This window comes from Mytilus californianus, unplaced genomic scaffold, assembly GCF_021869535.1.
Source record: "Mytilus californianus isolate M0D057914Y unplaced genomic scaffold, xbMytCali1.0.p SCAF_5, whole genome shotgun sequence".
In the NCBI taxonomy this organism is placed as follows: Eukaryota; Metazoa; Mollusca; class Bivalvia; order Mytilida; family Mytilidae; genus Mytilus; species Mytilus californianus.
This window is the reverse complement of record NW_026262701.1, coordinates 33,796,951-33,809,143: the sequence shown is the minus strand read 5'-3', so window position 1 is coordinate 33,809,143 and position 12,193 is coordinate 33,796,951. Positions and strand designations below refer to the sequence as shown.

General features: G+C 30.6%; 1 protein-coding gene across 11 annotated transcripts in view; it reads left to right on the top strand.

Moving 5' to 3' along the window:
• Nucleotides 1-12,193, top strand: part of LOC127700953 (chromodomain-helicase-DNA-binding protein 8-like) — a 73,358-nt gene that overhangs the window by 15,926 nt on the left and 45,239 nt on the right. For all 11 annotated transcript variants that reach the window (XM_052204694.1, XM_052204695.1, XM_052204697.1 and 8 more), the window contains exons 6-17: nt 1,215-1,301; nt 1,788-1,864; nt 2,397-2,511; nt 3,145-3,372; nt 5,300-5,427; nt 5,797-5,985; nt 6,634-6,865; nt 7,278-7,680; nt 8,818-9,034; nt 10,504-10,699; nt 10,968-11,132; nt 11,414-11,593. In XM_052204694.1, the coding sequence (XP_052060654.1) occupies nt 1,215-1,301; nt 1,788-1,864; nt 2,397-2,511; nt 3,145-3,372; nt 5,300-5,427; nt 5,797-5,985; nt 6,634-6,865; nt 7,278-7,680; nt 8,818-9,034; nt 10,504-10,699; nt 10,968-11,132; nt 11,414-11,593 (2,217 nt within the window). The remainder of the gene's footprint in view (nt 1-1,214; nt 1,302-1,787; nt 1,865-2,396; nt 2,512-3,144; nt 3,373-5,299; nt 5,428-5,796; nt 5,986-6,633; nt 6,866-7,277; nt 7,681-8,817; nt 9,035-10,503; nt 10,700-10,967; nt 11,133-11,413; nt 11,594-12,193) is intronic.

The window sequence follows — 12,193 nt, the reverse complement described above, 5'->3', positions numbered from 1 at the left end:
TGTACTAAGTTTAGAATCAGTATTTTTATTGACTTTGTGCAGCATATGATAAATCTTGTCTTTTAAATTAAAATCAAAGAAATTTTCATTTAAATTTTTTGCCTACTTAGCATATATTTAGTATGGTATAATGGTATACATACATGTGAATTGAAATTTTCAATATTTACCCTAAATTTTAGATAAACCTAAAATTCTGTTTAGATTTAAATAGTAAAACTTCAGCATTAAAAACAAGTTTGACAGTATAGTTGATAATGGTAAGAATTTGACAGCTTGTTTTGAAGATGGTCGTTATCTCTACATAAAGTCAGTAGTCAAATTACTTTATGACACACTTGCACATATGTGTTTAGTTCTGCACCAAGTCACAAGTATTAACTATTTGATGTTGTTTAGATGTTGTAATAATTTGCATCCAAATAATTTAGTTAGTCATATTATCAAATTGCAATGGCCGGTTGCTGTGAAACTATAGAGTTAAAATTGAAAGACTAAGTTTTTTTGCTGATACTAGATGAAAGAAGTGTTTAATACGACTGCTACATTTTCTTCAGATTATTTTTAAAGCGGTTTGGTCAATTTGACTTAGATTTGTTTCCCATAGCAAATCATGGTCTTTGCAATTGTTTTAACGTCTGGTTATCATGTTTAGAGCATTGTCTTTCTAGTTCATTTAAGATTAAGGTGTCGTTAGATAGAAAATTTTACAGAAACTTGTGAAATTTGCAATAACATGTATCAAAATTGTCTAACATTAATGTATATGTAACATATTATTTATAGATATATGTGATATTCGAATTCCACTAGGTTTCATCAATTTCCTGATTTCCCCCTTTTTTTGATAGCAGAACAAATACTTAAGAAATTTGCCATAATTCTTAAGTTCTAAAAAAAAATCATAAGAATAATTAAAAAACAAAGGATATGAGGTATCCATCCATGGCACAAAATCATTACATGCACAGCAAAAAACACACACAAAACAAAGGAACAGCAAATAGTTCTTAAATTAAATAGTTTTAAATTGCTATTTTTAATACTGGAAGAATTTCAAATGTGATAAATAATGATTTTGATGGTTTAAAGAATTAAAAAATAAGTTTGTCTGTTTAAGAATTGTAAAAGTTTCAGGTATACATGTACATTTGATTAGAATGGAATAAAATAAAAAAAAAAAAAAACATGGCTTATATCTTATTTTTTTCCAGGAAACAACTGTTGTTCTACCTCCAGAAGAAGAATCTTTGGTTGTTGAGAAAATTCTAGGCGTGAGGATGAGAAAGCTTGATAAAGATGTAATTACTATTTTGTTTTGAAAGACTATTGTGTTATTAGCTAGCTACATTTCTATTCATGTTGATTTCATCAAGTGTAGCTCCCATTAAACTTAACAGATACTGTAGACCAACGTAATTTAGCGGATACTTTATTCCAGGTTTCACAATTTCAAGCCAACTTTGCAATTACAATTTTGGCGATTTTCTGATTTTCTTGATGTATTTATATAAAGGAACATCAATGTTTTACGTAAACACAACGATTTATAGTAGTGTTATTTTCTACTCAAGTTAAATTAGTTTGTTTACAGTCAGTAAAACAGTAACTTGGCGATCATCTGACTAAACCGTAGAAACAAACTTTGTAATTTTATTGAATGGAATATCGAATTTACACCACTAAGGAAATTTATATTCCTGAAGATATCCAGTTGCTTTTTGTAAACAAAAACACCAAATTATGATACTTATAATTGTAAATTGTAAATTCAAATTTTCTTTTAGATTGATGTTGTCAATGATGAAGAGGAAGCTCAACCAGAGGAAGAGGTGGAAGAGTACTTTGTCAAATACAAAAACTTGTATGTCAACTTTACATTTTTATATAGTTCTTGCTTGTAAACTGATGAAATAGGAACAAGTTAGATTTTTATGGAATAAGTCTCTTACCAGATATACATTACTGCTTCTGTAAAGATTTGCATGTCAAATGATAAGGCCCAATTGTGGATTCATTAATTCATGGGATATCAATTTTCAAGGGTGTAGGTGAATCACGATTTTAATAGTTCAATGAAGTGTGAATTTTGTATAGGATTGTTTGCAGAATTTGACAAAACCATGAAATCTAATGTTCTAGAAAATACCTTTTTTACTCAATCCATGAAAAAATTTATGAGTCCACAGTACACTACTTTAATTTTAACATATGTATGCAAGTAAAAGACATAAACAATGAATCAGTAAAAAATTTAAAACTGACAACCCTGCTACTCTAGCCAAGTTGTTATCTCAAAAATTTATCTATGAGGAATTTTGTTTCTGATTAATATGATACTCAAAATTCATGTAATTGTTTGCAAATTTAAGTTTTGAAAATTTGTATAATTTCAGCTCATACTTGCATTGTGAATGGAAAACAATAACAGAACTAGAAAGAGACAAAAGAATTCACATGAAACTTAAAAGATTCAGGTCTAAAAGGGAGCATTTGGATCTTTTTGAAACGGTAAATTTTATTAAAAGTTTTAACTGCTTCACTTCTTTCACTGAACCTTGTTATACTTATTTGCTTGAGCCTTGAGGTCAAAGGTTAGATCAAGACAAGACTAAACAAAAGACTTTAGAATTGATAGTTTGAACTTTTTAACTGACTTAGATGCATTTAGGAGGAAATCAAAGGACTACCGAGCTTGTATTTAGAACAGTTTGTCCAGGTATGATGACTTATCTTCCTTTAGACTGTTACCTTTTGAGCTAACCTTAAAAAGTCAGCTTTGTATGTTTGACTAGTAGAGACATGCTTATTTACATGAAATTCTGTATACTGTTTACAGATTACACTCTAGGCATTAAACATTCATCAATCTATTATAAAACTGTTTTACCTGTTTTGTAAATAGAGGTTGAAAATATAAAATCTGCTGCAAATCGTTGTTTCCTTTATAGTGTATAAATGAGCAACACATATTATCCCCCCTTTCCCCTTGGGGCTAACAAAAAATTGTAGCAGCGGACCGTTCTAGTTTGTTTTTGTGTGCATGCAGAAATTATGTACTTTAAATATGCAGGATGTTTTTGACTATGAAAAGACCCTCAGTAGTTTGCTAAGTAAAAATATATGTATGAATGTATATTTCAGGTGGATGAGGATGAATTATTCAATCCAGATTATGTAGAGGTTGACCGTGTAATGGAAGTTTCTGTAACGTCTGATCCAATAACGGAGGAAGAGGTGACTCACTTCCTTGTAAAATGGCGAGGTCTGCCATATGAGGACAGTACTTGGGAACTACAGCAAGATGTAGATCCAGAAAAAGTTAAATTGTTTTATAAATTCAGAGACCCTCCTCCAGAGGAAGACAGACAGGTGAATATATATTTTTTTAACTCTTGTATAATCTGGACATGATAGGCCTAAGGATCAATTATAAATAGTGAGAACTTGCACTTAAAAAACTGGTCTGATGCATAATGTATAAACCCAGCTTAGTAGGTTTGGAAGTTAGTTAACCTCTTCACTGATGATTTCTGGTCTATCAAGATTGAATGTACTTCTTAATGAGCTTATCAGGATTGCCTTGAAAGGTACATGTATATATGTTTCTCATCCCAAAAACATGGTTGGAAATACTTATTGTTGATGTTTGGTACCTGTATGAAAGTAAAAAAATGGACATGGAAAATTGTGGATTGGAGAAATTAATCCTGTGTTCTCTAGTCTTTTTTTAAGCTTTTGGGGGATAAAGTTACAATCTTTAGGTTGAATAACTTTTGTGGCAATTTGCTTATTTTTTCACCAAAAATATAGAAATCTTATATCATTTTATGTGAGAATGAAATTGCAACCGAGGCAAAAATGTAAATAGAACAAAACCTGATAATTGATGTTGCTTCATCAAAGTTATCCCATTTTTTCCTTTGATTTATGATAAGTAAGCAGGGTTTAAGCTAGGATTTTTAGGGCTTTAGTATCTTTTGCGCGCGATGAAAATCAACATTATTTTGGGTAACAGCAAGGGACCAAGGATGTATGTATATTACTAGCTATACATCTTTGTCAGACTTTGAAGGACTAAGGCATAAATTTACTAGGCAGTAATTGCATGACTTGACTGATTTGTCACTTAAATTTGAAGATTAGGATATAAGATCTGAAAATCTAGTTCAAAAATTTACTTCAATTAGTTTCAGGGGACATTCCTGATCAACAAAAGTTTAAAACGAGGAATCACAGTATAAATGAACTTGTTGAACTTTGTAAGACTATTACACTGCATAATCATTATCCTTATAAGACATTAAAATCGATATTTTGAATTAATTTCTATAAAGTTGGAACCAAGGATTTGTACAAATTCACATGGAACGATTCCAATAACTGTAAATTGTAAATTAATCAAGAATTGATCACGTTTACTTTGGATTTTCAAATGAAATGTAAACGGGAAGTGACAATTAGATAATAAATTCAGAATGAATTCGGATTCATCTACGGATTGGTTCGTGTTTAAAAAAGGCAGGAAATTATCATTTTCTTATTTCAATTTGCTTAGTAAGAACTATATTTGTCTCTCTCATTTATTTTGGCACTAAAATTTTTTCGAAAACGTATTTTACGTTTTAATGTCTATAAATTCATAGGAATACTTTCACGCATGCGCAGTATATCGTAAAGCAAGCACCTGTTTGACTCGTTGATGATGATGGAAGTTTTTAACCTGAAAACATTTCTGAATGTTTTGAATAAAGTTCTATCTTTTTAATAGAAATTGAACGTTTTATATCAAAGATGACGAAAATACGATCATTTGACGAAACTACGACAAACGAACTGCAAATTATGATTGTTTTAGAAATATTGAAATTAAAATGCGAACTGTCCAGGGGAAAACAATTTTGTTCAAATGATGAAACTACAACAAGCGAACTGCAAGTTGTGGTCGTTAGCCTTGAGAAATATTGAAATTAAAATGCAGACTGACTAATTTTACTGGGGAAAATAATTAAACGGATTAGTGACCCGTGGGTCATCCGATGGCGAAAGCGGATTAGCTGTAATCACAACTTTTTAACACCTGTTGTAAATGTTAATTAGCTGAGGGTCATAAACTTGTCAGAAACGGGTAGACAGGTAGAATTATAGTATTTTCATGCGAAAATATTTTTACACTTTCCAAATTTAAGTGACGAAATTGATTTGAAATACTTTCGTCATTTTGAAAACAGTTTCGTAAATTACGAAAGTGACAAACGCTAGCAAAATCACTGAAGTAAGTATATATTTTGGTATTTAGGTTCCTGCAAGACCTAGCAGAGATGAATGGACACAAATTCCTGAAACAAAAACCTATAAAGGAGGCAACACTTTGAGGGAATATCAATTGGAAGGTGTAAATTGGTTGACATTCAACTGGTATAAACAGTAAGTTAACCGACAAATATTTTAGCATTTCTTAAAGGGTAAAAATTCTTGTAACCTTTATGAAAATATAGCGTATAACAGGTGTCATTATATAGAAAAGAAATTAATAATTTATAATTTCGGAAGTTTAAAACTCAAATGAATGAAAGTTTGGTGATGGATATTATAAAAGATAAATAAATAATAAATAAAAACAGATCCAATTGATTAATGTGAATGTTATTATTTTCCCTTTTTTCAAAGTGGATGCAGTGAATGTTTGGCTACCCCTATTTTAAAGTGCCTTTCTTTGGTACTGTGTATATATATATTATTGAAACAACCCTTTAAAGAAATGCATAAAAAATTGTTTATAAATGTGTTTTTCAGTCAAAATTGTATATTAGCTGACGAGATGGGTCTGGGTAAGACCATCCAGAGTATAACATTCCTGCATGAGATTGTAGAATATGGAATTAAGGGACCATTTCTAGTGGTTGTACCACTGTCAACATTGGGTAACTGGCAAAGAGAATTTGAGACCTGGACTGATATGAATGCTATTGTATATCATGGAAGGCAAGTTGTTAAAACAGAAAATTTTGCAGCAAAAATGGCTGTTTATAGAGATTATCTCAGGAAAATAGTGACAGCATTATTTCAATATATTATTTAGAAGAGATAATTTTAACATCATTGCAAACACTGTACTTGACAAAAATTAACATTGCAAATATGTGACAAAGAAAACCACTAGAGTTAGATGGATTAGATTTTAAATGTGATTATTTTGTGACCCTTATGTTAATATCTTGTTCTGAGAAGTAGACATGGAGAAAGTGCTGAATGTCCTAATACATGCAAACATCATGTACAAGTTTGCCAAAAGGCTCGTCATTGGACATATGCATGAATATGAGGATAATATGTAAATGACATTACAAAAAATGAAAAGGTCAGCATAATGAGGAGGACAGTAATTGTAAACCAAGAAAAAGTACTTCTAGAACATTCCTGAAGACACTGAAAATTTCTATTACTAATTGTGTCATATAGAGAATATTTTTGTTTTACTTTATCCCATTTATGAAATTATATTTGCAAACATCAACTAATCCTAAATCAGGTTTATCTTTTGGTCTTCATTATTCAAATATTCCTGGTAAAACATTGAAATAGTTGAAATGTGTGAGATAGATTTAATTAACATTATAATTCCATTTTTAGTAATACCAGTAAGTTCATGTTACAAGAATATGAAATGTTTTACAAAGATGAAGAAAGACAAAGGATACCAGATCTGTGTAAATTCACTGTGTTAGTGACAACATTTGAGATTATAATATCTGACTGTGAATTATTAAGTTCTATAGACTGGAGATGTTTAATTATTGACGAAGCACACAGGCTGAAAAATAAAAAATGTAAATTAATGGAAGGATTAAGATATGTGGATTGTGTAAGTATTAACCAGTAAATATTCTTTGTTGAAAACATTCTTTTTATATATGATATATAATTAAGAAGACAGAAGCCCTCTCATAATAATAAAGAGTTTGCTTTCTCCATCACAGGAACACTTAAATAGAACAGATTTTATTATGAATTCAGTTTTTGATCTACATTTTCCTTCTTTTCTGTAATTTATGGCGTAAGATATTTTTTGAATATTGTGTTATCAGATCCTTGTAAGCTAAATGTAAACACAGAATCTATATTTCATTCAGAATGTACAAATGATGATCAGGATCTAGAAATTCAGAATGTACAAATGATGATCAGGATCTAGAAATGGAGAAAATCAATCAAACTTTATTTTTTCAATTAATATTTACAAGGTGATGAATAATGTATTCTTTTTTATTTTACAGGAACATCGTGTGTTACTTACAGGAACTCCCCTACAAAACAATGTTGAGGAATTATTCAGTTTACTCAACTTCTTAGAACCTGAACAGTTTAATTCTTCACAAACTTTCTTAGCAGAGTTTGGCAATTTAAGAACTGATGATCAGGTCGACAAGTTAAAAGCACTTCTGAAACCTATGATGCTTAGGCGATTAAAAGAAGATGTAGAAACCTCTCTAGCAGCAAAGGAAGAAACAATCATTGAAGTGGAATTGACTAACATACAAAAGAAATATTATCGTGCTATTCTTGAAAGGAATTTTACATTCTTGTCTAAAGGTTCGACTACCTCTGCTAATGTACCAAATCTTCTAAACACAATGATGGAGTTGAGAAAGTGTTGTAATCATCCCTATCTAGTCAAAGGTTTGTATAATTTCATGCTAGATCTAGCAAACAAACCACATAAAATATTACAATAGCTGCATCATGTTTGAAAATCCAAACAGACGAAATGAATATTGTCTATATGTACTCAAAGCTTAAGATGCAAATTTGAAAATAAAAAAAGCAACAGTATTTTGTATATTGCATCCAAAACCAGTTCAAACCAAACCCTGCATTAGCCAAAAAGAATTCTGTGTAAACTGAACTGTTGTGTCAGGACTTTCAGTGAATATTTTCAGTTATTTAACCTGTATAAATTGAAAAACCTTATATGAACAAAATCTTAAGTGATAAAGAGGTAAGGTTTAGACAGGTTTCACTGAATTGCAATTACAAATCTCTAGACAAAACAAAAATGATTTTGGGGAACCATAGGAAATTGTAAATTGTGTATAATCCGCAGGAGTGGTTATTTTACAGTATTCCAAGATTGAAATATGAGAAAATGTTGATTCCAAGATGCTTGTTTATAACGTATACGACCATGGCAGAGGGAGCATTAAGTGTTGCCCTTGTATGTCCGTCCATACATACGTCCCAAAATTAGTTTATGTTCTCTAACTTTAGTTTGCCTCAAATAAAAGTTATGACAACATAGATCAAGTTCGAATTTTTTTGGAGTCACTTTTACCGTTCATGAGTTATGCCCCTTTAGTAATGGAGAAATTGCTGAATTTTTTGTGTCCATTCTCTTAAGTTTGCCTCAACCAAATGTTATGAAACTTATACACCATGCTTAATACCACAAAACACAGATCTATTTTGAATTTGGATGTCATCACTTTTACCGTTCTCAAGTTATGCCCCTTTATATATATGCAAACAGGGGTATCATCTTAATCGCATTGACACATTCTCCATTTATTTTGTAATAGATGTATACTTATACTAAACATGTTGAAAGTTTGGAAGGCAGCTCAGTAACATTATTGTTCAGAGAGGAGTTCAGAAGTTTTCAGCTAGCCATCATGTTTTAGTCCACAAATATTATAGAAATTTCAAAATATTACTTTAATATGCTCTATACACTGGACTTGTGAATATCTTGAAAGAAACTTATGATTTCTTGGGTCAAAATTTTAGCGGTTGTTAATAATTAAATTTTGTTTATTACAGGTGCTGAAGACATGATCATAAGGGAAACTAAGGAAAAGGAAAAGAAACCAGAATTGGATATGTTTGATATACATAGATTAATGGTGCAATCTTCTGGAAAACTTGTACTAATGGACAAACTTTTACCAAAGCTTAAACAAGGTGGACATAAAGTGCTGATATTCTCTCAAATGATAAAAGTGCTAGATATTTTAGAGGACTATTTGATTCAAAGAAGGTAAATATGTGCCCCAATTCTAATTAAAAATGATGGTAGGATTAGAAGTTTGCAGAGGAATGCTAGCAATAAAAAAATGAAGAAAAAAAAATTGTGTTATGGGATTGGACATCTTACAATGTTTACATCTTCCTTGATTGTTGATTTTTAATTCAAGGTTTCATGCAATCAAAACCCTAATACTACTGACTTGACACCTATGTTAAAACAACATAATGCTGTGAGGTGAACATTCTTTAGATCCGATCTAGCCAATGTCATGCATCTTATTAGTCCCCAACCGACGAAGTTGAAGGGGACTTTAGGTTTGCACTCTGTCCGTCTGTCCATCCGTCAGTCCAGCAAATCAGCTTTCCACACTTTTTTTCTTCGTTCTTGAAGATATTGATTTGATATTTGGTATATAGTTTTATCATGACAAGTTATAGATCAAGTTCAAATTTTGTTCCGGTCTGATGATTTAGTCCCGAGTTATGGATCATAACTCGGGACCATATCTAATGTTAGGGTACTATGATAAACCATATTTCTGTACAAAGGGGGATAACTCATTTTTTAGAAGACATTCATTGTTAAATTATTTGAAGAATTTTTTAGCAGGTTTGTTTGTTATTTAGTATAAACTAATTTTCTGAATGCTATATATATATAAAGAAATTATGAAGAGAAATCCTTTAATTAGATAATAATCTATTTTTATTAATGTATATATTTCAATACATTATATTCATGATATTGTGTAGATAAATGTTGTTGACATTTTATAGATAAGTTACAAATCTATATTAGTTTGTGACAAATGAAAGAAAAAATATTTGGAACTATTAATTATATTTGATTATAATTTGAAAATAGATATACACTATATTACATCATATCTAATTTTAGAGAACTATTAAACATATCTAATGTTTTTTTCACTCATATAATCAGTTTTCCACACTGTTTTTAGTCATGCTTGAAGATATTGACATGATATTTACTTTTTGTTTACACCATGACAAGTTATAGAACAAGTTAGCATTTTGTTCCAGTAAAAATGAATTTTTACCCGGTATTGGACTATGTATTGCCATGCAATACCCTCAGAATGCCTGTTAATAATATGTTATGCTCAAAAGATAATGTGTATTTGAATAACCATACTTGTAAAAATATATTTGATTTGGTTTACATAAGTTGTGCATGGCATATGAATATATATGTTATAAAATAGGTTCAACTACAATTGTACAATTATGTACAAAGGAAGATAACTCAAATTTTAAATATATAGGTTGCTAAAATTAATGTGTGTCATTGCTAAATAAAAGCAATCTTTACCCTTCATTGCTCACAAGCTGTTTGTGTTAGTTTTCAATAAATTGTAGACTAATAATGGAATAGGGAATAAAAAAATCAGTTGAAGTCAGAAAATGAAATGAAATAGAAAATATTTGCTGACAATAATGATCGTATTCTTTGTTTAGGTATTTATATGAAAGATTAGATGGTAGAATAACAGGAATTATGAGACAAGAAGCCATTGACAGATTCTCTAAGCCTGATTCAGATAGATTTGTATTCTTACTGTGTACAAGAGCTGGTGGTTTAGGTATTAATCTGACTGCAGCTGATACTGTTATTATCTATGACTCTGACTGGAACCCACAGAATGACTTGCAGGTATATTATTGAACAGGGAACCAAACTTCTATATCTGGTTTTTATTTTAACCAAAAGTGGAACTGTTCTTGAAATGACTGTATGAGGTTGTTAGGAATGATTGGATGTAGAATAATTTAGAATAAATTTCAAGTAAGAATAATATGACATACTAAGTTAATTATTTTATACAGTAATTGCCCAGGTAAAGAGACAGGGAGGTTCAAGTCATTGTTTTAAAGTTAGGTCTGTTATAGTTCTTATTGTATTATTGATCCTGTTGTTATAGGCCCAAGCTAGATGTCACAGAATAGGGCAGAGCAAAGCAGTGAAGGTGTACAGATTAATCACCAGAAATTCCTATGAGAGAGAAATGTTTGACAGAGCTTCCCTGAAGTTGGGTTTAGACAAGGCTGTATTGCAATCTATGGGAGGAGATAAGGCTGCCAATCCCGTAAGTTTGTACTGTCAAATTTTCAAATGGAAAAATATGTTTGCTAAAGACCATTCAACTTCTGCCTCTTATGACATTGTAAATATAAAAAAAAATCATAGGTAGTAAATTATTTTATCAGCCATAGTGTTGATAACTTCTGGTATTCTAACTGCACAAAATTTCACCTGTAAATAGTTCGTCTTGAAAGGAATAATTGCTATCAGGTCTGAGGATTTTTGATATGCTAGATGACAGAAAATTAAAATTATTTTCATACTGATCCTTTCTTTTGTTTTTAGAGGGAACAGTTAACAAAAAAAGAAATAGAGGAACTATTGAGAAAGGGAGCCTATGGTGCATTAATGGATGACGACAAAGCTGGAGATGATTTCTGTGAGGAAGATATTGACCAGATTCTACAAAGGAGAACACAGGTTATACAGATAGAATCCGAAGGCAAAGGGTCCACGTTTTCCAAGGTAAGAACATGATGTGCTTACACAGTGGCGATTGTAGTATAGTTTCCAAGGATATCATCATTAGAATAGATAAGATTTTAAATATTACAAATGGTCTGAGGTTTGTAATATCTTAAGGCTGTTCTGCAAAGTTATGTTAAAAACTATTTTGTTGCATGCACTTGCCATGTTTGTTATAACATTTGCTCAGCATTGTCCTTAAAATGGAATCATGCATTCTATGAGTTTCAATCTGGTTTTAGAAAATACTGAAATTTAAAATTGACACTTGCAACCAATGAGATAGGCAGATTTTCAGTCTGGTTGTGATAAATATTGAAGTTTAATTGGTTAGATAATACAGATGTGTCAATTTTATTTCGATGTGTGTCAGAACAAACTTCCTGACACACATAGCAAGCATATTATCCATCCTTTTGATAAACATGCTATTGTAGAAATACCCGCAATTAATATGTATACCATGTGATAGGATTTTGCTATTAAGGGTATTCCAAAACTAAATGTATTAGGTGGTTGGATGGCAGTTTTATGAAGAATTTTAATTGATTATTATGTGGAAAAATGTTTTGAACCACATTACTTTATTTTATATTAATA